General features: G+C 47.5%; 1 protein-coding gene across 1 annotated transcript in view; it reads left to right on the forward strand.

Moving 5' to 3' along the window:
* Positions 1-53: 53 nt before the first annotated feature.
* The window catches only part of sobpa (sine oculis binding protein homolog (Drosophila) a), a 28,518-nt gene continuing 642 nt past the window's right edge, over positions 54-27,929 (forward strand). The window contains 9 exon segments of the mRNA XM_056590537.1: positions 54-384; positions 8,089-8,164; positions 8,167-8,208; positions 9,002-9,069; positions 9,071-9,221; positions 13,152-13,303; positions 14,009-14,032; positions 21,462-21,557; positions 25,756-27,844. Of these exon segments, the coding sequence (XP_056446512.1) occupies positions 289-384; positions 8,089-8,164; positions 8,167-8,208; positions 9,002-9,069; positions 9,071-9,221; positions 13,152-13,303; positions 14,009-14,032; positions 21,462-21,557; positions 25,756-27,843 (2,793 nt within the window). The 5' untranslated portion in view covers positions 54-288 and the 3' untranslated portion in view covers position 27,844.

Here is a 27,929-nt window from a genome sequence, read left to right on the forward strand (position 1 = left end):
ACTGTCTCCCCCCCCCCCTCACTCAACCTCTCCTTTTGACTCACAGAGGCGGTTCACAACTCGCGCTCGGACCGTGGTGGAAAATACAGGCAGAAGATGGCTGACTTAGCCGGGCTCTGCAAGCCCTCGGCGGCATCACCAGCTCCACACGGGCCGCGGCGGCACAGCGACGAGACGTCCAGCGTTTGGCTGTAACTGTAGACGCCGCCTACTACTACTACTACTATACGGTCCTGTACTTCGATATCGAGTATAGCAACAGCAATATTGAAAGAAGTATTGCAAAAAATGGCTGAGATGGAAAAAGAGGGCAGACCTCCGGAAAATAAAAGAAGCAGAAAACCAGCTCATCCAGTCAAAAGGGAGATAAATGAAGAAATGAAGGTAAACTAGGGGGGGTTGCCCGCCCGGGTGCATGATTACGCATGTGAGCAGCGGTGTTGGGAGAGCATGTATGTCTTTGGAGCATTGTCCGCTCTCAATGGAAACGCCAGTTTTTTTTTAGTTTCACGTTAATTAACACTTGGACTTACTAAACATTGCATTGATGCATTTTTTTTAATAAGTTACGTGGTCACATGCAATTACAGTCTTCGCTCCGAACCCGTCCAAAAATGCCCATGCACAATGGACGCACAATGGTTCGCGTTTTTCGTGGCTACTATTCTTACTTTGAAGTTTATTTTGTTGAACATAGCCTGCATTTATTTGGTGTGCATGTAATCCACTGGTTATAACACAGCCATTCGTTGTGCAGTCCTTTAATGGCATTGCCTGAAGTTAATGGAAAATCCAGTGCGTCAGGGAAGGCGTCAACAGTGTCCCTACTATTACTAGTAGACACAACGCACAACGCCCCCCCCCCCCCCCCCCGCTGGAGCAAGCAAAGCCGCACACACACACACACACACACACACACACACACACACACACACACACACACACACCACACACACACACACACACACACACACACACCACACACACACACACACACACACACACACACACACACACACACACACACACACACAAAGGGGGAATACACTAACGCAATGTTGGCTGAGGAAACATATACGCGTATTATGAAAGCTTTCGTAGCGCGTTTGGTTGGGTGGATGTTCGGGGGAAACGCACGGTGTTGTCTGGAGAGACGCACGGTCCTCACAGCTGGGGAGAAGGAGAGGCATGCGGTCCAGATGTGCGTATATGCGAGCTGCACATTCGCGCGCCACAACAGTACATTGTCTGGTCCCTCGCCTGGCCTGTATGGGGCTAAACATGGATCAATCTGAGCGTCCAAGACACGTTGTTTCTATTTGGGGGGGGGGGGGGGGGGGGGGGGGGGGTGTATAGTCGTGCATATTGATATTTGAGCCATGTGCATTTTGGCGGTTGCGTTGTGGATCGAGACGGGTCATGGTGTGTTGTGTAGGCAGGGAGGTTGTGTCCGCTTTGTCTTCATGTGTTTCATTGTTTGTTTACAGTTGTACGCATCACCGAGTGGTTTTCGAGAATTTCCCGTTGCGTAGATGGCATATAGGACCTAAAGTCTGTTATGTCTAGACAAGAGGGTTTGCAAGATTCCGATTATATTATTTCGTTATATCTGTGAATAATTTACGCAATTGAATATGCGATTGCAAGGAAATATGCATGCATGCAAGGCTACGTGATTGCCTCAAGTAACCTGTTATATTTGTCAGCGAGGGAATAGCCCTACTGGCTTATCCACAGTCGGAATCATAGCCTACATCATTTGTACGTTAATACCAGTCTTTAATTGCATCGGTAATTCAATTATGAATTTCCTAACGGACTTTCTTTGTATGGGATTCCCATAAGGACCAGCCAGCCAATTATACTTTTGGATAGTAGCCTCATGATAAAATCACGTACCAATGTACCTGTATTTTTGGCGAGTAGGCCTTTATCTAAAGCCACTGACTGTGTTGGTCTTTTTTATTGGCCAGACATCCCCAAATTGGGCTGCATCTCATGCAGAATCATGCATCTGATATTCCATACTAAAAAGATGGAGTCGTTTAAAATATTTTGTATTTCTTCCAAAATGCACTTTGTAAGAAGGTTATTGAACATTTACATGTAGGGCCTTTTGAACATAAATAGATTAACGTTATTCTACTTGTATTGTTGTATGAGGTGGACAACTGGGTTCCATATTGGAGTATTTTTATTGGTGAAATGCATTCATTCATTCTTTAATTATAATTAATTTTATTATGTATATATTTATTATTTTGCATCTTACTGAAACGCATGTTTCAGTCACGGCCTGGAGGAGATAAATAGGCAAGACGCGTCAATCACGCATCCTTAATTAGAAGCAGCGAGCTATAGGTGCTGTCGTCTTAATTAGCTCATTAGCTCTTGTGTCGCTAATGAGCGTGATGCTCTTAAGCAATGGGAAGTCATTTCATGTCTATACTTGAATGCTCTGCACATCGGCATGGCTATCCATTGCGAACAAAAGTCAAGGTTTTAAGGGAGGAGGACCGCTCTTGATCATCCAGCTCTGGCGTTACTGATCAATGCAAGACGGGCAGCGTACGTGTTCCTATCCCATAACTATTTGAAGGTGTGACAAGACTTGCAAAAGCGAAAAACTAGATAGATTTAAATCCTTTACGCTACCTCAATTAATCTCCTATATGCAGGTGCACGCATAGGCAGGTGGTTGCACACACACTCACACACGCAGAAACACAAACACACACACGCACACATGCATGTGGGCAAGCATGCACATACACACACACAGACACACAGACACACACACACACACACACACACACACACACACACACACACACACACACACACACACACACACACCACACACACACACACACACACACACACACACACACACACATACAACACCACATACACAATACAAAACAGCATCCTACATTCATAGGCTGGTCACTGTATTCATAGCCCCCCCCCCTCTAACCAAATGATCTCTTATCGACCTTGCTAATCTCAGCCGCCAAGAAAGAGGAAGAAATGTTCACACTGTGTCCTTATTGAGGGATTAGCTCCCCAAAAAAACAGGGGTAAGAGGGACTGACACTGTGTCCATTATCTGGACCCGCTTAATGTGTGTGGGGGTAAATAAAGCCCCTGTGAGTAATCAAGGAGATGTGGAGGAGGTGGTGTGGGGAGGGGGTCGGGGGGGGGGGGGGGGGGGGGGGGGGGGGGGGGGGATAGGGCGGTGGGCATAAAAAAAAAACATAGGAATGTATACAGCGGTATACGGCTGGCTAAGCTGTAAAAACTGTACGCGAGCGTCTCCATCGGATCAGATATCAAGGAAAGGAGAGGGGGAATTGAAAGAGGAGTGGTGGCAGAGGGAGAGGGAATGAAAGAGAGACAGAGGGGGAGAGAGAGGGAGAGAGAGAGAGAGAGAGGGGGAGGCAGCGGGAGAGGGAACGAAAAGAGAGACAGAGGGGGGGGGGAGAGAGTGGGAGCGACAGAGGGAGGGAAGGAGAGAGAGTGGTGGTCGGATGGATAGAAAGAGGAAAGGGGCGTGTGAGTACGGGAGTGAGGGCGAGGTGAGAGGGAGAGAGATTGAGCAGGAGAAAGAGAGCAGGAGCGAGTGGCAGGGCGAGAGGCTTGGGAAGAGAGGCAGAGAGAGAGAGAGAGAGAGAGAGGAGAGAGAGAGAGAGAGAGAGAGAGAGAGAGAGAGAAAGAGAGAGAGAGAGAGGAGAGAGAGAAGAGAGAGAGAGAGAGAGAGAGAGAGAGAGAGAGAGAGAGAGAGAGAGAGGGAGAGAGGAAGAGAGAGAACGAGAAAAGGGCTGATAAAAAAGCATGGCGATTCCTGGGAGAGGAGGAGGGGGAGGAGGTGGACCTGGTGAAAGCAAACTTGGCATGTGGATTAGGGAATTTTATCACAGTGTACTGTGGCCTACTCTGGTTTCTAGCCACACGGTGTCTGATTCCCACAATTCCATCAGCTCTACAGCCAAAGCCTTGTCTTATCCTGGAGGGAGCACAGCAGGGGATAGATGTGTTGGTTCCTCAATGTATCGCGGTCTTTATCGTTTTATTACATTTTATGCCTGCTTCGGTTGGTAGTACTCGACTTTTGTATTGGGATATTTAAATATTCACTTAGAACCAACTCCAATCAGTGTCACTGGACTCAATGTCTGCATCGAGTCACGCTAGCATGTGCACCGACGAAAAAAAAAGAAAGCCATCATGGATCTCTTGTTTGTGTAGTGGCGAGATCCCACGTGGTTGTTGTACATGAAGCAGACTGTTCAACTCCCCTCCTATTGCTGCGGGACAACGTTCCGCTTCAGGTCTGTCACAGCAGGAAGTTGTCGAAAGACACACAAAAATAAAGAGGGAGTGAGTTGAATACACAACGGAGGGAGTAACCCTGGGGGAATCCTCCCATCAAACAGCGGCCCTTGGTTCGCAAGATTCCCAACTTAATAGCATACACACGCACGCACGCACGCACGCACGCACGCACGCACGCACGCACACGTACACATACGCATACACACAGACATACACACACACACACACACACACACACACACACACACACACACACACACACACACACACACACACACACACACACACAACACACACACACACACACACACACCACACACAACACACACACACACCACACACCAGGACCGAGAGCATTAAAGTGTCTCCACCTGCTACCAAGCCACAATATTTAAGAAAGACAACCATTCCATTTCATTTTATTTTCATACGGCGGTGTCGGCTCTCTCTCTCTCAGATCATATTCGTTTTCCCTCTCGGATGTCCATTTGTATTTATAACAACCCTCTAAGCAACCAGTCTAGATTAATTTCATTCAGTTTAGATGGGGGGATTCTGCCCCCCCCCCTCCCCACACTCCCCCTAGGCCCAGATGTAATAGGCTTCTCCATCAGGCTAAGGATAAAGAAATCTGTAGTAAGGTCTTCCTCAACTTGCCTCTTCCTCCTCCTCCACCTCCTCCTCCTCCTCCTCCTCCTCCTCCTCACCTCACGCCAATCCATCGCGGTGGGCATTGATGCGTGGCCAAGCGGATTGGATTTCCTCCTTATTGCTCCCTACTCCCAGAAAGTTTGTTGGGTGACACAGAGGACATGAACGACCAATGAAGCAGACAGAGAGAGATAAAAAAAACCATTGAAGAGATGGAACGTATTATCAGATATTATTTTGAGTCATAGTCCCGATTCTTGTGTATGTATTTCGATCGTAGGATGATGAAGACAAGACAAATGCTCATAAAAGAAAAAACACTATCCTGGAAAATCACTCTCCTCTTTAGTCCTGATTCCTTTCTGTTTGCCCGGCCCTAATGTAGTACAGCGTAAACGTACCTCGGTCAATGGACAGTGTTTTATGGCTAGTTCAAAATCATGATTGACATCATTATGGAGCGAAAAAAACAATCAGAGCCGAGATTAGCACAATTACAGAAAGCCTTTACTTCTTTGTTATCTCCGTGTTCACTGAGCGCAGAAGAAAGACGGTGAGGCAGATGAGGCTTATCTCGGCAACTGCAACAATGAAGGGCTTTGGTGCAGCTTGTGCCTGCGTGTGCAGCTTGTGCCTGCATGTGCAGTTGTGCTTATGTGTCCCATGTTCTGGTGTAGAGTGCAATAGTCGTACCCTATTGTATTTGGTCCACTTTGACTTGTAATCACTGTTTGATAATAATGGGATTATTTCTTAATTGAATTACATTTTGGTGTATTTAATTACATTTTGATGCATTATGATATCTACCTTATTCTATTCTGGGTGTATTCTATTCCATTGGTTCTTGTCTATTCTATTCTGTTCTGGTCTGTGCTTTACTGCTCTAATTCTATGCCTTTCTGTTCTATTCTATTCAATCACATTATGTTCTGGTCTATTCTATTCTATTCTGTACTGGTCTATTAAATTCTATTCTATTCTTTCCTATTCTATTCAAACAGCCGCGGCGGCCCGTCTCCTCCTCCGTGGGCTGTTGACCACTTCACCACAGTGGTGTTTCATAGCCGACAGATCAATAGAGGCTGTCATTCTTCATTAGGGAGGCCTTTCTAACGTTTACAGTCTAGGGTTCTTTCAGCAAGGCCAGCAAGTTAACTTGAGCAAAAAGGGATCTGTCGTGTACAACTGCATAGAAACAACTGCAGTCTCAGTGGCAATGATGTAGAAAACCACGGTGTAGGGATTTTAAAGGGATTTATAGACAGACATACCTTATTAAGGGGTTTGAGAGTGTCTGTTACATTGTGCCCGTCAGTCTCAAACAAACTTCAGAATCCTGTGAGAGACAGATTCTTTGCAGAGATGAGGTGAATGAGCGAAATCATTGGTGCAGCACACACATGGCAGTGTACTTTATTAACGTGTTTTTTGACGTCCTCTCAAAATAAAGGTGTGAGTTTGGCTGCAAAAGATATTTGTTTACCTCCACTGTGTTTCTTTATCTCCGCTCCCAATATTTAGCGTACGTGTTGTGTCGCTGTAGTGTTAATTAAAAGTGTCATGGCGTTATTGAGTAATTATAACAGCCTATTGTTTGCTGGCTGTGGACGAAGATGGACCAGTCTTATTGAAACCAAAGGCTCGCTGCCAAATCTGAAGGTGCAATATTGTGTCTTGTTGTGTCATTGTAATAGACTTACTCTTCACGCAATTTCATAAACTTACAATTACAGAAATTGAGTTTACTTCCCTCACAGTAATTTTAATTTTTTTGGTCTACTTCAATAAAATGTGTGTGTGCTCGCCTATGTCTGTGTGTCTGTGTGTGTGCGCGTGCCTGCACCTGAACTGCATGTCAACACTCCTGGTTTCTATAATTTAATATTCTCTCCGAACCGTTTAAGTTTCACATTTAGCAGCTTGATGGAGCACCACATGTCTCACAGGCGCCATGGCAACGTGATACCATAAAGAATGGAGTCAATTAAGACGAGTGACAAATTAATAGTTTTCTTGCAGAAAAGCACTATAGTACCAGGGGGCACTTCAGAATAGGAAATATATCCAGTTCCTAATGCTTCGTCACAGATACAGTATGTGTTTTGTATGATTCTCCAGGACTTGTGCTGCTCTGTGTGGTTTACATGTCGGGAGTTATGAAAATAACGGCGAAATTTGCTAATACTAACCGTTGTCTTAATTGACAGGGTATTAAAGATTCCTGTAATCTGTCGTAGTCAGGTATGTGCAAAACGTGTTGCTTGAGCCGTGTTGAGGATCAGGGCTTTCCACCTAGGGCTGCGATTGTTGTCCTGAATGGCACGCGCTTGCTCTTCTCTCTCTTGGCTTTCGTATGCAAACCGTATCAAGTGCGTTCATTGGGGCTAGCGTGATTGTACCATTCCTTTAGAAAGACGTTCTCTGTATTTATTCAGCCATTAAACGGGCTCTGATCAGTCTCCCTCTTCTCTCTGTTCCAATAGGATCCACCACCGTTATTGTACCTGAACAGGGACTGATTCTGAGAAAAATTGTTACCAGGGTTTATTTCCATATTAGAAAGGCAGGGGATACACAATCCTATTACAGTAATGACGAGGAGCCCAATTAGTTTGGATTGAGTTTAAGTGGAGGGGCTATGCAATTCAATTGATTGTATTATTTACTTTATTTGAGTTATTTTGAGTTATCTTTTTTTATAACTTTTGTACGTTGAACTAAAGCACATTTGCAATTCACAAGCAATTCCTTTCATTACTAACAATGCATTTACAAAACTCTTTTATGTCCTTATTCTCATTGAGTACGTTTACTTTATCGGTACAACACACTATTTCACACAATTTGAATTATATAGAATAGCGTTGAAAGCAGAATGTTAATCGTTTCTTGTCCCTCCATCATGTGCATGTAAAAATCCCATTTGACTAATCTTGCTTTAATAATATTAACATTATTTGCATTCAGCTCAGTACTATGTCCATGCAGCAGAGCGGTTCAGTTTGTGGTTTGGTTTAGGTTTCATTTCATTTTCCGCTCCTCTTTCTGTTGCTCGTGTCTGATGTGTTGCCGTCGGTGTGTGTGTGTTTATCTATGCAGAGCTTCGCAGAGAACACGATGAACGAGCTCCTGGGCTGGTACGGCTACGACAAGGTGGAGCTGAGGGATGGGGAGAGCGGGAGGGCGTGGACCACCCACAGCACGTCTCTGTGCTTAAAGGTGTGTATCGCAGGAGCAACACCTGCAGTCACGGTAATGCACTAGGATGTCTTAGTGGGAACTATTCTCTGACGCCTGGAAGGCAAATAAAAAGGAGTATGGTCAGGTTTCGTAGGTCTTCTACATTGTTCAGGTTGATTTTCTGTGTGTGTGTGTGTGTGTGTTGTGTGTGTGTGTGGTGTGTGTGTGTGTGTGTGTGTGTGTTGTGTGTGTGTGTGTGTGTGTGTGTGTGTGTGTGTGTGTGTGTGTGTGTTCCTTACGATGTGCCTTTTAAGACTGTGCTATTAAAGAAATATAAAAAACAACAGTCACTTTGGGAATACTATTTCCCATCAGTGATAATAGTAGTGGTGTGTGTGGAAAGTCTCACTCAGTGTTGCATCGACCTCACAAACAAAGGGTATACTTTGCACTCTGCCATGTGACACACGCACTATCCAGACTGTGCATTTAGAGTCTGTTTAGGCACGCCTTGTTTCCAATGTACTTAAAACTAAACCTTTTGTTTGTGCTGGTCTATAGGCATCTAGAGAGGCGGGGCTATATTGTTAGCAGAAATTGTTACCCTTTTTTGCCACAACAGTTTTAATCTAAAGCAAGTTGTTTAAGAGTTCTGTTTTCCTCTAATACAGGACGGTAGAGGTTAGCCCCGCAGCCTTGCAAACACATTTATAACTTTGAACATGACTCAGTTTGGTGTTCCTATCTCTTCGTCGGCCTTGAACCGTCTCAACGCGGTGCACAGGGTAAAACAGAAACCAGCGTCATTTTGTATTCCTTCCCCACTCTGTAGAGAACTCTTTAACCAAGGTGCCTGTCTCCATGGAGACCAGCGACGCCTCCCCGATCGGGTCCCGGACCCCCGCCCGGCCCCCCCGCCTCCAGGAACGGAGTCCCGGAGCCCTCCTCCACCGCCACGGCCTCCACCTCTGCACCCCCGGGAGTCAAGGAGCACCCAGGCCTGCCCGTGATGGTCCCCATGGTCCCCCCGCCGCACATCAAGCCGCCCCCAGGTTGGAGCTCCTTCACCACGGGTCGATTCACTGGCTAACGGGTTAATTGGATAATTAAGTGGCTGATGATTTGATTCGTTGATTGTTTTGAGATTTAAGAGTTTGATGTAACGCAATTACGAATAGACAGAGCATTCTAAGAGATTTAGGCCCAATCACATTTCTACCCCTTACCCCTTCCCCTTAACCCTCCCCCTTGTTTTGAAGGGGTAAGGGGAAGGGGTAAGGGGTAGAAATGGGATTGGGCTTTAGGCCCAATCCCATTTCTACCCCTTACCCCTTACCCCTTCAAAACAGGGGTAAAATGGGATTGGGCTTTAAAAATCTAACAAGGAACTGTTAGAAGGTAAGGCAGTAGCATAACCTTTACTGTAGACAGTAATCATATTGCAGATACTAAACTCGTTCAGTAATAGTCAAAGACAAACAGTAGAAGGCAAAAAGGTGTCTGTAAAGCTTTCATAGCCACACAGTGCAGACTTCCCACTGTTGAACTACACTCAATCAAAAGGTTTTCTCTTCGGTAGAATATCTCCATAACAAAACAGGTAACGAGGCGTACCTCCGACCCTTGCAGTTTCTGGTTTCTAGCCCAGACTCTGTGCCCTGTCCCAAGAAGTTCTGCTTAGAAGAACTGCTGGATCCGAGATTACTGCTATTGCCAGCAGATACATGCAGAGTTGAAGGCTACACATGCAAACAAGAATGACAAACACATCTAGGAAGACCATACATGCAACAAAGTTTATTAAATAACGGGAGGATATCCTATTATGACATGGGCTCTCTTCCTCTCTCGTCTCACACACACACACACACACACACACACACACACACACACACACACACACACACACACACACACACACACACACACACACACACACACACACACACACACACACACACACACACACACACACATATACACCCCCCCCCCCCCCCCCACACACACAGTCTGTTCCCTGTCTGGCCAGTAGACCAATGTTAACTTAGTTTGTGTTAACGGCATGCTCCTCAGATGGATGGTTCTTTCTGGAAAGGGCAAACCTTCTCTGGGAAAAAAAACAGGAGGATACTGAATATTTATAGATTAAAAAACAACATTAGCCTTCCGCCGCATTCTAAGTGCCTCTAAATCAGGTGACTCTGTGTCTGTGTGTGTGTGTGTGTGTGTTGTGTGTGTGGGGGGTAGGATTTAACTATAATGAGGCAGATCCTTGTGTTTTCCCTCTCCCCACCTGCCTGGTGTCAGCGGTGAACCTTCACTCGCCGTTGCGTCCCGCGCCTGTCAGCCTCGCGCAGGGGCTTCATTATCTCCCCGCGGCCGCACGGGAGGCACAGGAGGCCGGCACAGGGAGGGAGTGAGGGGGAGAGAGAGAGGGGAAGAGAGAGAGAGGAGAGAGGAGAGAGAGAGAGAGAGAGAGAGAGAGAGAGAGAGAGAGAGAGAGAGAGAGAGAGAGAGAGAGAGAGAGAGGAGAGAGAGAGACAGAGAGACACAGAGAGAGACACAGAGAGAGAGAGAGAGAGAGAGAGAGAGAGCTAGAGCGGGTGATAGATAGAGAGAGGGAGAGAGAGAGGGAGAGAGGGGGAGAGAGGGGGAGAGGGAGAGAGGGGGAGAGAGAGGGAGGGAGTGGGAGAGAGAGGGAGAGAGTGGGAGAGTGGTAGAAAGGAGGACCTGCCTTGGCATCGCCCAAGAAGGGATCCCTACAGACCCTGAGATGAGGCGGAGGGAAGCAGATGGTGTGGTCCCCTAAAAACACCACACCAGCTCGGCATACTCCGCTAACACGGATTTCGACCCAACACACACAAACACACACGCACACACACAAAAACACACACACAAACACACTTCTCTCCCCCCCGCCCTCACGCTGAATTATTCATGCACCCGTCCCACAAAAAAAAAATATCCACAAAGGGTCTTTTGAGGTGCAGGTACGGCGGCGGACGGCCGCGGCGGCGGTGGCGTTTAGCATGGAAGCTGCATAATTACCACTGCCTGCTCCACCCTCGCGCAGATGTGAGTGCCGTAGCGCACGTGTGTGTGTCTGTGTGTGTACGTGTCTGTAATGAGGCGCCAGGTTGTGGGGAGGTGGGAAAGAAAGAGAGAGAAAGAAGGAAGGGAAAAAACAGCAGAACGCGATCGCTAACCTCCGACGTGGCTGCGTGTGAGGGTACGGCGTTAGCGTGGAGCGACGGGTAGACCCAGCGACCGCCAACGCTGTCACGCTCATTACCTCCTGCTTAGAGTGTCAGGAGGGCAGCGGATCCCGCGCGAACATGGTCCTTTTTCCCTGTTTAGGTTCTTCCGACACGTTACTCCACTTGACTTCACACACAAGAGAGAGAGCTGGAGAGAGAGAGACATGTATAGGAAAGATAGAGGGACAGAAATGGGAGGGAGAGAGAGCGCGGCAGCCCAAGTGGTAAATGATTGAAATTGGAGTGGAAATAAAAGAAAGGTTGCACGGCTTTGTGTGCACGGGTATCAAAGTCCCAGCACAGTAAGGACTTGAGGTCGAGATCGGGAGAGATGAAGAAAGACTGAGAGATCAAGAGAGAGAGAGGGAGCGAGAGAGAGAGTGAGCAAGGGAGAGGGTGATTGAAAGAGATGGACGGATACCGATGGACCACCTACAGGTCCACCGTGACTGAGTCAGTCTTTACCTTTGCTTGAATGAAACACCAGCGGTGTTAACATGCCAGAGGGGGGTCTGTGTGATAAGCACTGCTGAGTTCTAGGGCCTGATGTTACTCACCTTCATGGCTGCTTCGGGCTTGATGTGTAATGATTGCATTGGTTATCAGAGGACCTATCAAAAGATCAACTTCCGCACAAAGGCCAGTAAGTTCTGATCTCAGCCTAGAGCATTTTATCTTTTTAGTTTGATATTTTTACTTTTTATAAATTTTACTTTAATTTTGAATTCAGCAACGCAAAAGCTTGATCTGTTTAAATGAGTAACCAATCATGAACAAATAGCATCAACAGGCCACACGCAAACACGCATGCACGCACGCACGCACGCACGCACGCACACACACACACACACACACACACACACACGCACATATTTAGATAATAAATGAAGAATAAGTACATTGAGACAATAAGGAGAACAATGAAAATCCGATGGGAGATACACAAAGCACTGAAACAATCCAACTAACTTAATCAATAAACTGAATTACAGCTGGGAAACAGGGGGGGGAAAACACTGTGATAAGAACTTGAGGAATTCCTTTAGGGACAAATGAAGAAAACGATTCAAACGAAAGCGTCTCAAGCCAGTCAGCACAGCTCACAACCTTTCGATGTGTTTTCCCAAGTCTCTTAACGGTGTAATAACAAGGGCTGTATGGGCTTATTGTAATGACATTTAGTTTGTGCTTGTAAAATAGTTCTTGTAAATATATTTTGCACTAGATAGAAGAAGCAGTTGTGCCGTAAAACAACGTTTACATGTGAACAATTGTTTTTGACAACTGCACATCACCTGCGACACACACAGTATGTGCAAAACGTTTCCTTTTTGGAAGTAATGTGGCAGTGGGTCAACTTGTATTCATTAAACGGGTCCACCTCTTCCTCTCTTGACCAATGACCAGTCTCCCCCACTAGATGAAAAGGAATGATATCATTAGCTGGATCATCCGTCAATCAAACACATCTGGAAGGCGGGACTGAAATGGCGGCGCAGAGTTGAAGTTACATTACACCAAGACACCAAGGAAGACCTGCTTTAACCTGTACACAACTGTTTTACAAATTATCAACCTTGGTTTCTGCGAACACAGAATTTTTTTTACAAGCACAAACTTAACAGAAATCATGACAAGCCTGAACTCACGCTCAGTTCTGGATCATGCCCCCCCCCCCCATTTTCACCCCCCCCGCCCCTCCTCCCACCCCTCCCTCCCCAGACGAGGACGCGTCCACGGTGCAGATCGTGTGCGCCTGGTGCCAGAAGGTGGGCGTGCGCCGCTACTCCCTGAGCATGGGCAGCGAGCTCAAGAGCTTCTGCAGCGAGAAGTGCTTCGCCGCGTGCCGCCGCGCCTACTTCAAGAGGAACAAGGTGAGGGGTCGGGTCAGGCGCCACTCGCCTCGCCCAAAGGGTTCTTGGAGGGAAGAGTCGCCGCGATAACACCGCACTAACTGTGGCTAGAATATTTGATGAACACAAAAATAATTATAGCAAAGGCACTTAACATTTATATTTACATTTAGGGCATTTAGCCCTAAATGTAGTCGCTTTTATCCAAAGCGACTAACTATAAGTACATTTGTCAGAAGAAAGAGAAACAATATATTGCTGTTGGTACATAAAGGCACTTAATAGATCTATTGTAGATTTATATTTACGTTAACCGGTGAAGGTTTCACAAGCTTTAAATCAAAGTTAGACATTTATTTTGGAGGAATGTATTTTGTTCTTTAATCAAACAAAGGTATTTCAACCAAAAATGTAGAGCAGACTGTATGTCCACAAAGGCAAAAAAACAACACTTTATCGGTAATGCCGTCTTTTAAATATACACACATTAAGAAGGAGTATAATGACCCCAAATAGCATATTCTAAAATATAAAAACCTGTTTATGTAAAAAATATTTGTCATTTAGGTGTTGAACGTTTTATGTCACCATCTCGAGCTACATGATTTGGCAGAATGAATCATTAATATGATTAAAAGCCATCACTCTGTGCTATAATTTGACCTTCCTCTCAGTGGAGCGTAGTTTAAAACAATCTCCCCCCTTTTTTTTTTTCTCGTACCGAAGCTTGGATATGTAAGGAATTACGCTGTGAGTATGACGTGTTTTATTTGAACTGTGTATGTCCCAACGTCAGTTCCTCATCCAAACATAATCACCGGTATGCAGCACAAGTAGGGAATGATAAGGGATGTACATTCGGAGTTGGTAGAACCTGGCTGGCACATGATATGTTGACACTTATTATTTGTATATTTTTTTTATCACCCAGAGCATGAGATTCAAGACGGGCCAGGTGTCTGCTGTGTTGTCCATTTGCACATTTTTATAAACGTTCTCTTTTTATTTTTTTGCATTTTGTATTCTAACATTTTTGATGCACAATTTGTTATAATTTCAATTTGAACCGTAGGCTTGTAGAATCACTGCACATTTAGATGTTGACATTCTTGAACGGCGTTCTTTTTAGTTTGCACCTCAAAAGCGTTGGGAGGCCTTTAAGTGATGAGTCCTCTTTAGAAGGGCCCATCATCATAACACTCACGAGAGCCGAACGACTCACCACAAAAACAACCCCCTTTACTAATAGTATGTACGTTTGGTTTGATTTTAAGGTAAGAGTAAGCGGTGCAAACCTGACCATCAACCATGGAGCAGGAAGGGAGCTTGTGATAATTATTATATATAATCCACCCTGTCAGGTGTGATGACGGATATGTCCCTGCCAGACAGGCACATTAGGGCATGCAAATCGTGCTCTGATTATATAGGCCATCAGCATTCTGGAGTGTGTGTGTGTGTGTGTGTGTGTGTGCGAGTGTGTGTATGTGTGCTTTCATGCGTGTGTGTGTATGTGTGCTTGTTTGTGTGTGCGCATCCGTGCAGTAACAGTCAACAGTATAGTAAACAGTCAATTTTTAAATGCTGCACAAAGTAAAAAGAAAAGTAAAAAAAACACCACCAACAAAACACACATGCCATTGCCATTCAGAGGTGGAACGGCAAAATAGGGATGATTCATAGACGTGCAATTGCGGTGTCACCGTTTTGAAGGCTGAGTTCTCTGCACCACTTGGCTGTAAGACAATCAGAAGGTAATTCAATGTGAGTCATCTTCCCCGAGTACAACACTCTTTTTCATTAAGACATGACATTCGGAGGCTGCATGAGGCCACCGGAACTGCCCACCTAGAAACACAGACCGAGAAGACCCTGCCGTCGCCATCCGCCTCTTCGTATTCTCTGTCAGAAGCTAACACAACCGCACCCGGGCGTGTGTTGTGTTAGCTTCCACCCCCAGCGCCACGCGGCCAGCGGTACTACACGCCACACCGCCACTACGCCCGCCCCGGAGCGCGTCTGACACCTCGGGCCTCTAGAGTTCCCCCATTCAGTCGGCTTCTTGCCTCTTTGTTTCTTCCTGTGTGTTTGTGTGTGCGTGCGTGTATGCAAGTCAATCTGTGTGTGCAAGTGTGCCTGTTCCGTGCATGGGTCTTTGTGTGTGTGTGTGTGTGTGTATGTGTGTGTGTGCATGTGTGTGAGTGTGCGTGGGGCACGTGTATGTGTGTGTGTGTGTGTGTGTGTGTGTGTGTGTGTGTGTGTGTGTGTGTGTGTGTGTGTGTGTGTGTGTGTGTGTGTGTGTGTGTGTGTGTGTGTGTGTGGGTACCATTTTGTGGAAGCGATACGCCGCTGTTTGAATTCCCGTGCTGCCACAAGGTCAGCCGACACAAAACAGCCAGTGTTAGTTTTTTCTTTGTTTTGTTGTTTTTTTTGTCTTGACTCAGTAGGAGAAAGTAAACAGGGAGAAAATATTGTCTTTAGGGAGAGGGGGGCGGGTAGGGGTAGTGTGTGTGTGTGTGGTGTGTGTGTGTGTGTGTGTGTGTGTGTGTGTGTGTGCGTGTGTGCGTGTGTGCGTGTGCGTGTACGTGTGCGTGTGTGTGTGCGCGTGCGTGTGTGTGTGTGTGTGGAGGCGGGGTGCTAGATGCAGGAGACAATAGGGGGCCATCCGAGTGCTGAAGCTGGTGGAGGGGTGGGGGCAAGGGTGGGTGGGTAGGTAGGGGGGGGTGCGGGGGGGGGGGGGGGGGGGGGCTGGTTTGGTTGTTGTAGATTTTATAATTTGGATAAATGGATAAAGTGTGGAAGGTACAATTCAAAGCAAACACAAGGCCAGCACTTAATTTGGACTCCCGCTTGCTACCCTTGTGAGTGTCTACCCCCCCCACCCCCCACCCCCCCCCCCCCACCCCCCCCCCCCCCCCCCCCCCCCCCCCCCCCCCCCCCCCCCCCCCCCCCCCCCCCCCCCCCCCCCCCCCCCCCCCCCCCCCCCCCCCCCCCCCCCCCCGCCCCCCACCCTTGCAAAACACGTTCCCAGACCCCTTCTTTCCACTGATCCCTATCAGCATCATCTCATATATGCCAGCATTAATTCCCACAGATCCCTCCGTCCTCTCGATGCTTGGGGATATCCAAGCTATGGAATGTCCTTAGACCTTCCTGTCCCTACCACCAATCCCTGCTCCCCGTGTACTCTTAGCCTGTTCCATTCCTGAAATCCTTCTTGAAAAAACTCTAGACACAATTCTCATTGGCTGAGGGCGGAAATGTAAATGTAGTTCCGGCACGACACAAGTGAATTTGTTTTATTCTTCTGTTTACAGTCATGGTTTATTCAGTCCGCCTGCCGTCTTTCTTCGTGGACGAAGGGTACAGTTGAGCAGTTGTCTATCCCATTTTAAGTCACAGGTCTGTTTTCTAGTTTTTCTATAAGTCCTAGTACCTTTACCTGCTGGTGTAACATAAGGGCTCAGTCCTGACAGCAGCAAGCTGATCCCAGCCCGCGGTTATCTCCTGCACGTCTTACCCCTTCTCTCTCTCTCTCCCACAGCTTGCTGTCTAAGTCTCAATGTATCTTTCATGAATATAATGCAAAAAAATAAATAATGAAAGACCCAACGACAAGTGTCTAACAAAAGCTGAGTCCCACATTGAGAGACTACGCCCTGTGTTTGAGCAGTGGTGTCGCCTAGCTCTGTGAGTGGCAGACCGCACATCCGCTGTAACAGCTGATACATCCAAGGTTTTATGAAGAAAGGGGACCCCAACATTATGCACCTTCAAGGCCTCGGCATTAAACCGCCGTAAAAAGCCATTAACACGGCAACAGGTGTTTCATTACAACAGCTCCGGCAATTTGCTCGCTTGCTTATCGCCGGACGCTGCGCACATTCTTTCCGTATTTTATTGATTATCCCTCCCTGGTTAATATGCTTTGTACATGCGTCGATAGACAGATGGTAGAACGCGTTAGGCTCGGTGGCTAGCTGGTCTTGTTTCGTCTTGCTGTTGCTGTGTATCGGACGTGTGTCTCTGTTCAGCTGGTGTCCAGTGTTGGATGCGTGTCTCTCAGTATGCAGGCTACCTAATCATAGTGGTTGGTAGAGAAAGGTCAGGGTTTGTTGCTGTTGAGAGCACCTGCTCGGTGTGTTGTGTGCCTCACGTATCTCTGGCGCTGGTGCATAAGAAGCACTATTAAAAATCGTTCTTTTTTTTTTGGTTTGTTTATTTATACTCCATTTGTGCAATGTTGTTTTCCAGCATGTGCGTTGATATCTATCTATGGACAGATGGCTGTTCAGTGGTCAACGTGACTTGCTTTAGCTTTAGCGCTTTTCCCATCTAATCAAACCGTGGTCCTTGAGTTATGACCCACTTGCTGTCATGTCGTCGTGCTAGCACCCAAGAGTCACATTGGCATCGGAAGTGGTTTATTTCCGATTGTGTGATTCACAGCACCCCTGATCAAAATGTGCCATGGATCATTAAGGAAAGGGTGACACAGTCAAATATGTATTAATGTAGATTCATTGATTCATTGAAGGTGTTTGGGGAGAGATGTGTTGGTTGTCTGTGCGTCACCTGGATAGAGTGATGTGGTATTTATTTATGCTTGAAGTAGGTGTTGAATGAAGAAAAAATAAGTGAATAAATAGAGTGAATTGCATGCAACATTCTGCTTATCGACAAATGAACAGGCAGATTGTTGGAACCAGATGATTAGTGATTTGTTATGTCATTTGTGAGGAAATTCACTATTTGAGGAGAGAAAGAAATGCAAAAAAAATACAAGCAAGCAGGCACACTATTTAACCTTCCTCTCACCCCCTGTTTAGCACATCAGTCCCTAAATCCTGTAATCTGTAAAGGAGTTGACAGGTGGGGGGGAGGGGGTAGAGAGAGAGAGAGAGAGAGAGAGAGAGAGAGAGAGAGAGAGAGAGAGAGAGAGAGAGAGAGAGAGAGAGAGAGAGAGAGAGAGAGAGAGAGAGAGAGAGAGAGAGAGAGAGAGAGAGAGAGAGAGAGAGAGAGAGAAGGTAAGGGAGAGATTAAAATGAGAGAGGGAAGGATACATTTAAGGGAAAAGAGAGCTAGAGTGGGTGATAGAGGGAGAGAAAGAGAGACAAGAGGGAAAGATTGAGGGATGGGAGCGAGAGGGAAAGAGAGGGATGGGAGAGAGAGAGGGACAGAGAGGGTGATGGGTGAGCGAGAGAGAGAGAAGGAGGAAAGTATTGCATGCCAGTGTCTCCATCAGTGTCTCTCCCCGGGATCTGCCCCCAAGGCCCCATGGAGGCAGGGAGCACCCCTTCATATCCGCCCACCACGGGCACACCGTCAGCCCACACACACCCACACTTTGACGCACACGCACACCGACACACACCTTGCACGTCTTTCGTTATGTTGACATTACATTGCATTTCACAAGCACTGCCTGGTGCAATTGCATGAAGAGGAAATCGTTATGAAAAAGAATGTGTGTGTGTGTGTGTGTGTGTGTGTGTGTGTGTGTGTGTGTGTGTGTGTGTGTGTGTGTGTGTGAGTGCCCGTATGGTGTGTGTGTGTGTGTGTGTGTGTGTGTGTGTGTGTGTGTGTGTGTGTGTGTGTGTGTGTGTGTGTGTGTGTGTGTGTGTGTGTGTGTGTGTGTGTGTGAGTGCCCGTATGGTGTGTGTGTGTGTGTGTGTGTGTGTGTGTGTGTGTGTGTGTGTGTGTGTGTGTGTGTGTGTGTGTGTGTGTGTGTGTGTGTGTGTGTGTGTGTGTGTGTGTGTGTGTGTGTGTGTGTGTTGACTTAATTTGACTTAGGTTGACTGGTGGGTAGGAATGCTTGGAGCCTTGTTGAATGAGCTGCAGGGAGGCATAGTGAGAGGCTAATTATCTCATGGCCCTCAGCTACCCCAGCTCCTTACCAGGAGCCGGGCTATACGATCAATACATATTTCACGGTCATTCTGTAAATGTATTGATTTGATAAAGAACAAAAGAATAAAAAACTAATTTTCAATCATTTTTTATATTAATTCCAGTAGGAGATAAAGCTATACTAAATATACAGAGCAAAAATAAATAATTCATATCATACTGAAATTCATCCATAATTTTGAATAAAATAACACTTTGGAACGTATGCTAGTGATAACATAAGCTTATTGATAGCATCAACTACAGTTCCGGAGTTTTTATTTTTATTATGGTCCTTTGGTCCGATGCTCTTTTATTTTATCTTTTAGATCTTTTAAAGATGAATGTCCTGATAGTTTTCTCTCGTGGTCTAGCTCTTTTAATTAATTGATTGCATAAATATGCAACATTAATGTTAAATAACAGTAGTAGCACAGGTTTCAACATTGTATGTAATCATTGAATGACAGTACCGGGCTCTGTTTCCCCCCCTGACACCAACACAGAGGTATCCCGGAGGGGGAGACGGCCAAACAGACAGATTTATTTACATTCCCTCCCTCAAAGTGCGTGTTGTTTTGCATTCTTCCTCACTATTGGCAGAGGCTGATTCCGGTGCACCGCAGCCTTGAGTTTCTCGCCTCGTCTCAAAGACTACAGTTGCTCGCGCCCTCTTTGGCATGATGGAGTGGTGGAACACCTTGATTTTCATCATCGGGAAGGAGAGAGCTCCATGCTGGATGATTGGGTTGTCTATTGTTAGAGGTGTTGCTGTTGTCGTCGTTTCAGGGCTACCCAGCCCATCAACATGTTTTCTATAGTCAACAATTTTTTTTTTTTGTGTGTGCCTGTTATTGGGCGCACACACCTGGGTGCGAGAGTGTGTCCAGATGGGGGAGAGAGGAGTGGAGACAGCTGGCATGTCGGTCCCCTCAGGACAAACAGAGCCGCCAGGGGCGAGACAGACAAGGACCTGCTCTGGCGTTTCCATAAGCAGCTCTAACTGCACTGCACTGGCACCGTGTCATAGACTGCATAAGTACAGTCCCCTCTCCCTGAAGAACAGCCCACTGTGGCCCACAATATGATGAGTATAAGGTGGACGTAAAGAGGTGCTGTTCTGGTACTGTTCTGGTTTGCCTGCGTATTTATTTATCTATCTGTTTATGTCTATCTATCTTAGTGTCCCGTCTGTCTACATCAATTGGGGTTTATATCTGGTGAAAGCACACACACACACACACACACTCACACACACACGCAGACAAACACGCCCACACACACAGACGCGCACGCGTATGCACGCATCACATACGTATGTACGCAGACAGATACACACACACACGCACACGCACAAGCACAAGCACACGCACGCACGCACGCAGGCACGCACACACACACACACACACACACACACACACACACACACACACACACACACACACACACACACACACACACACACACACACACACACACACACACACACACACACACACACAGATACACCTTGTTAACAGTGCCAACACCTCATTAGTACAATATGCAAATTAACTGGCATAAGGCCACAGGGTCATAGCATAAACTGGAGACAGTAAAATGGAACGTTGTGTGTGTGTTTGTGTGTTTGTGGGTTCTTGTGTACCTGAGTTTGTGTGTATGCATGTGTGTGTGTATGCATGCGTGTGTGTATGTGTGTGTTAGAGTGATGGAGAATATAGAGGACATGTGGTGAAGAGAGAGGAAGTGTTGAAGTGGAACGCTGCCAATGATCACCTTACAGCACTAATGAATAGTAGTAACAATTGTCTCCCAGCCTGCAACTTATATCCATGCGTTTGGTGCACATTAAAAGCTTTGTACTGTATTTGTGAGCCACTCCAATTGTAACACAGTCTCTCTCTCATGCACACACAAACATATATCTACATCGATGCACACACACATATACACTGAAATGTAAATGCATGTCACACACAAACACACCTGGAACATGTAGACACACACACACACAAATTCAAACAGAGCAAACACAACCACACACACACGCTCACAAACGATGAGCATACTTCGCCAAAATGCATGCTCACCACTTTCACAGCCACCAGATAAAATCATGGTTCCCATTGTGTGTGTATGTGTGTGTGTGTGTGCGTGTGTGCATTTTGTTTTTGTTGTTCTTCTGTTTATTTCTTTACGTTGCTGTTATTTGTGTTCACTTGTTTATTTTGTCCATCCGTAAAAAGAAGCCATTATTTCTTCCTCCCCCCCCCCCCCCCTCCCCCCTCAGGCGAGAGACGACGGCGGCCATGGTGGGAAATTGCCCCAGCACAGCTTTGCTCAAGACCCCCCCAGGCTTGTCTACAAGACAAACAGCGATGTGCTTGTAAGGACAATCCCATTTTACCACCATCACCACCACCACTGCATAGAGTTTAAGTTTGATGGCTACAGCATGTTGTATTCTTAAAGGTGCTGTGGGGAAGATGTAAGAGTTGTAAACAGAGAGCGAGAGTAAAAAGAGTGGAGTGGAAGAGAGCGAGAGTTTAGTAATCAAGCAACCCAACAAAAAACGTTTCACATTTCACACCATGTGAGTGACAGGCGAGATGGGTTTTCCGAACCACTCACGAAAGAGATGCCCTCATTGGTCAGAAATGAGGCAGGAGCGTTCTAAACTCTGAACCGGCTCAAACCGAAACAGGCTTGCAGTCAACTCTGAAAATATACTCTTACTCTTCTTTCCCTCACTAATATCTGACGTACGGTCAGGCCATTGCTCACAAATAGCATCATGATTATAGCTCTTAAATCCTAGCTACAGCACCTTTAAAAGCTGGTTATGGGTTCTTTGATTCATTTCACTGGATTGAACTATCAGATATTGTTCAAATATCAGATAAAGGTTACATAGAGTTAACAGTACTCTATTTTCAAGGCAGACTAAATCATGCATTTATTTCTCGCTCATTTCTTACTCATTTATTTTAAGTTAAAACAAATTGTGTTCATTCAAGTTATGTGCACGTTTCTATTTGTTGTTTGTGGACCTCTGGTTTCTCATCTAAATCCATAATTTTATATATTTTGATTTATGTGTGGTCGGTTCACTTGTGATATCAGACAAATGTTGACCAATTCACATCTGAAGTTACCATCAAGTACTGACACACTTTGTACTTCACTGATCTCTGTTGCTGCATATATTTGATCCTACGGGCTCTTGGAATAATACAGAAAATATAAAAATACTTTAAACATATTTGTGTGTTAGCGAATAAGATATATATGAGGGAGAGAGAGAGAGAGAGATATAGAGAGACAGAGAGAGAGAGAAAGAGGGAGAGGGATAAGATAGAGCGAGATAGAGAGAGAGAAAGAGAAAGAGAGAGAGCCTACATATAATATTTTTTTCTCAAATAACATCAATTACATCAATGGGACTCCAATACCGGTGTCAAAGATACCTGTATTCTTAACCCGCTATATAAGAAAGAGTATTCACATTGAAGAACATCTAGCTGAGACAAGTGAGTCAAGTGATTGCCTTCACATAAGATTCCCTTAAGCATACATTTGTCGTAGACGTTGGATTACAGGTTAGTTGCTATCAATGAGACATGTAGTCACCATCGACAAAATGATAAAGTGTATACCTTCTTAGCACACAGTCTCAGGCGTCCACTTATCAGATTTTCCATTTGTCTATTCTTTGTCTATCTATTTATTAAGTTTCAAATGAAAATAAATGGTATGCGCAAAATCAGCCAAGGCGATTCCAGGGTACCAAGCCTGCGCCTCTGTTGGAAAAACCTCCTCAAAATAGATATAAAGCCAGTGAACATCACTGACATGAAGGTTCAAGTGACGCCTATAGGGTGAAGACAAGAGGCATTGATTGGCTGCCAGCACCAATGCGAGTTGACATGAACCCGTGGCGAAGCTATAAGGTTGTTGTAAAACAATCGGTTAAAACTAAGGCGGCAACGGCTGATTGGTTCTGAAGGAAATAAATGACCATAATTACATTTAACTGCAAACATCTGTGTGAGGGGGGGGGGGGTGTTGCAAGAAAAAAAAAGAAAAACAACTCCATTAGGGTAATGCGTAGTGAGATTTCACTCACGGTGAAAAAACCAAAACCAAAAGTCGTTAAGTGCTCCCCATCTGTCTCTCTGAGTTGTGGAAGATTTGAGCACATTTATTATTTAACATATCTCAGGCCTACCCATCTTAACTTTTTTTTACTTTAACGTTGTCATGATTGATTGACTTGAGCCTGGGTATTGAAGAAAAAGGTTGGAGGGGAGGGGGGGGTGGGGGGGAGGGAATCTGTGGCCTGATGTTCAATGGTGTGAGTTTTTGCCCAAGGGCTGCTGCCGTACAGTTGGGTTTCAATCCTGACACTCTGGGTGTAGGCCTGTATATTGTAAATATGTTCACAGTATATATCATATGCTGTTATATTGGGTATATTGTTCTTTTGCTTTAGTGTAAAAGTATGTGTATGTCTGTATACGTCCAAAAAACAATGAGGACATTTATAATTATGATTACAGAGGCATCCGTGAAAATCATCCAATCCATTTTAAGCCCTTTGTATTTGCGGTCCAAATCGTCCACATTCATTCATGCCACCTAATGATCTCTGACTCTTCAATGATATATAAAACATTTAAATACACCATTAATACAGACAATATAGATTCAGACCCTCAATGTTTCAAATTAGCTAACTTTAAATATGATGCATTGTGCCAAATCTATACAGGCCCTACCGTTACACTTCTCTAACCTATGAGGATAGCAATGACCTAAACCTTTTTAAACGGTTTACCAAAGTTAAATTCAGGTTCAGTTTGTCCACGACAAAGACTGATGGATTCCCCCAAGCAACTCTTTGTGAAGTTCCCTCCATCCAACCCCCCCCCTTACTCAATTGCGCAAAATGAAAACGTCGCCATGCGGTCTCCAAGCGAGCTTCAACTCCTTCCGGTCGCATCCTGCAGCAACTTAATAACATGCGGCAAGGGGATTTAAGGGTCCACGTGATGGATGGATGTCGTTGGGGCTTCAGACAACTGATTAATGCCTCAATTATCTGCAGTGAGGACCTGCCACTCCCCCGCCTGGGGGAGGGGGGGGGGGGGGGGGGGGGGGGGGGGGGTAGGGGTGGTTGACAGAGTGAGCGGTGTGTGGCCTAACGAGTGATGCCTTGTTCGCGGGGGGGGGGGGGGGGCTCGCCCACCACTATCTCCCTCGTCACCGCACTCATATTCATTTCCTCTCCTGAGAGGAGAAGGGGGAAAAAAAATGCAGTCTTTTTCGTTGTTATTTATTTATTTGTGTCTCCGTTCTGGAAATGGTGGGCACCACCACCCAGACAGTGTGGTGGTGGGAGAGTGTGGGAGAGGCTGGTGAGGTCACTGCAGCCGTGAGAGGGAGTGACCCCTTCTTCGTTTTGAGCAGCCCTTTTGGTCCACGGCGTCCAGGCGGAGGGTATGGTGTCCCTGCTGGGTGGCCTTCTGTACGTGGCCCTCTTTGTGTTGAGTAAAGGACAGCGCAGGCAGAGGCGGTCTGAGGACTGGAGGGGAACACAACATGAGTACAATATGAGAGGGGAGTCAGAAGTGGTAGTTACCGGTCACCTGTCCCCCTCCCCCAATTCATTTGTTTCTTCATTTTAACATAAGAGCATCGCGGCGCTTCTTGCCATCTCACATATATCATTACATCATATGTGCCTTTTGTCTTTAATTTTCCTCTCTACAAATTAAGTCATTTAAGAGACGTTCAGGATCTTAAAGAGAGGCATGCCAAAGAAGGTAACCCACACGTTCTTGGTAAATGTGTTGGGGTAAACTAGGAGTGAATCTTCAATATTATTGAAGATACATTTTTTACACTTGAATCAGCCCCATCCGCCCACATTTATCTACAGAATATAAGCGCCAACCTGGTAGTTATTCTACCATATAAACATTAAACAAACTATGCATTCATTCAGCATGTATTGCTGAATGAAACCAAATAGACAGTGTTTTGGCGTTGCAACCATTAGATGGAACCAATCAATCCCAAGACCAAGAAACCGTTGCAGCACAGATATTTTATGCCCTTGGTGATTGCCGCTTTGGAGTAAGCTGTAAAGTGTTTGCTTATTGCAAACAGAAGGTGTTAAAAAACATTTCTTTTTATGACAGAGACTGGTTTAAAGTTACCATGCACAGACAAAGTGACTCTACAGTAACAGTTTAAAAGTTGAACACCAGTGTATTCTTACAATGGATAATTAACGCTCTGTAAAAAACTAAAATCATTGTCCAGTACACATACACACAAACACACACGCATGTATTGTCTTTTTTTATAAACAATCTTTCATCTTCTCTCGAATACAGTCAAATCTTTGCCTCTTATGCCTGATTTGCCTCCAGATGGTTCGCGGTCTGTGCTTTAAAGTGATGCTTTGGAGTTTTTCGCGAGATTGTATTCTAAACCATCAACAACATATTGTCCCTCCCTTGCATGCAGGATGGGTCGTGCTTAGGGGCTGGTTGTCTCACCTCTGTTTTCCGCTGCAGGTGTGCGACTGGTGCAAGCACATCCGCCACACTAAGGAGTACCTGGACTTTGGGGCCGGGGAGCGGAGGCTGCAGTTCTGCAGCGCCAAATGCCTGAACCAGTACAAGATGGACATTTTCTACAAGGAGACCCAGGCCGCCCTGCCCGGGGCGCTCTACAACCCCGGCCACGGCGCCTCCTGCGAGGGCAAGGCCGAGTGCAGCGGCGGGGTGCAGATGCTCACGCCGGAGTCCTGGGGCGCCCCGATGGCGGACCTTCGGCGCAAGGCGCCGTCGCCGGGGGGCCCCGCCACCAGCTCTGCCCTGGCCCCCTCCACGTCCACCAACAACTCCCCCTCCGACCCGGGGGGCCTCTGCTCTCCGTCCTCCTCCGCCTCCGCCAAGGTCCCCACGCCGCGGCCCCACGACAACCCGGGCCTCCCCCCCCCCCACCACCACGGCCTCCACGGGCCCCTGGGCGTCTCGTCGGGCAGCCCCCCCATGGTGATGACGCCGCGGGGTCCCGTGCCCCTGCCGCTGTTCATGGAGCACCAGATGATGCAGCACATCCGCCCGCCGTACCTCCGCCCCTCAGCCGGCCCCCACAGCCCGCTGGCCAACCCCATGATCCCCGGCGTCGGCCCGCCGCCGCCGCCCCCGAGGAGCTTTGGCCCGCCCTCCAGCCCCATGCACAGGCCCATGCTCTCCCCCCACGGCCACCCCTCGGCCAGCCACAACCCCGGCCTCCTGCCCCCGCACCCCGGCCTCGGGATGCCCGGCATGCCCCCGTTCAACATGATGCCCAACGGACCCATGCCCATGCCGCCCATGATGAACTTCGGCATGCCGTCCCTGGCGCCCCTGGTTCCGCCCGCGACGATCCTGGTCCCCTACCCCGTCATCGTGCCCCTGCCGGTGCCCATCCCCATCCCCATTCCCATCCCTTATAGCGGCAAGTTCTTCAGGGACAAGCCCGACTGCGGCGGCCCTGTCCCGTGTGCATCAGAGTCCTCAGAGGCCTCCGATTCCCGGCCCCACTCCCGGGGGTCGTTTGGCGGGGACAGAGTGGATCAGAAAGGAGGTAAACCCGTCTCGCTGTCCCTCTCCCCTGGATACAGCCCGGGTCAGTTAAACAGTGGCCCGGACAGAAGCAGAGCGTCGGTGGTGGACCTGACGGTGAAGGCAGAGGACGGCCTGAGGAGTCTGTGTTCATCAAGCGGGGCCGAGGTAATGGACGGTGTGATCGACTTAACCGTGGGCCAGCGCTCAGGCCAACAGCCTGTCATACACAAGACGTTACCCAGGGTTCAGGTCAAGGTAGAGAGGGTCGAGAGGGATGTGCAATCTCCACATGTTGCGGGACCGGGGAGGGACGGGGGAGACGTTATGGACGGGAGAGTGCGGACTCTCTTGCAGGGCGCCGCGACGCACGCAGAGGATTCTACCATTTCTAAAACAGCGGCGTCATCCGGCCGGCCCTGCAGTGCCGTGCCCGCCACGGCTATGACCCAGCCCAGTGACTCCAGCATACCCGGCTTCCCCGGCCAACCAACCTCCCTCAGCAGGGATCTACGGACACCGCCCCAGCCCCTGACCCAGGTCTCAGCTCCCCCTGCCGCCCCGCGCAACCTCATCATCAACGGCAGCGGATGGCACCCGCCGCCCCCGCCTGCACCCGAGTCCTCTCCGGACCGGGCCGTAGACGGGGTGGTGGTGGGAGAAGGGACGGGCGCAGGAGGACTGAGGGACGGCCAGGAGGTGCAGCCCGCCAACGGGGAGCTGGAGAGGGAGGCCCTGAAGGAGAACAGCTGCTCGGTGGCCGTCTGGGAGCCGGGGACACGGAGCCTGGCGGAGGAGGCCGAGTCGGTCCCGGGGGAGGGCAAGCCCGACCCCGACTCTGGGCTGGACCAGGACGAGGATCCTTACTCCCTGCCGCTGCAGCCCCCTGGTGGCTGCGTGGTCATACAACCCGTGCCAAAGGCTGACTCCGACAAGACGGCCATCCTGTCCTGCTCCATCAGCACGCCCCTGCTGTCCGCCGCCGGGAGCCCCGACCTGGAGCCGCCGCTGAAGAGGAGGTGCCTGCGGATCCGCAATCAGAACAAATGAGGTGAGGTGCCATGGCGGGACCGGTCGTTGGCCCGTGGGCTCCATATCCCACAATCCTATACCCCCAACAAGCAGTCTGCTTGATA

The sequence above is a fragment of the Gadus chalcogrammus genome, chromosome 5 (assembly GCF_026213295.1).
Source record: "Gadus chalcogrammus isolate NIFS_2021 chromosome 5, NIFS_Gcha_1.0, whole genome shotgun sequence".
In the NCBI taxonomy this organism is placed as follows: Eukaryota; Metazoa; Chordata; class Actinopteri; order Gadiformes; family Gadidae; genus Gadus; species Gadus chalcogrammus.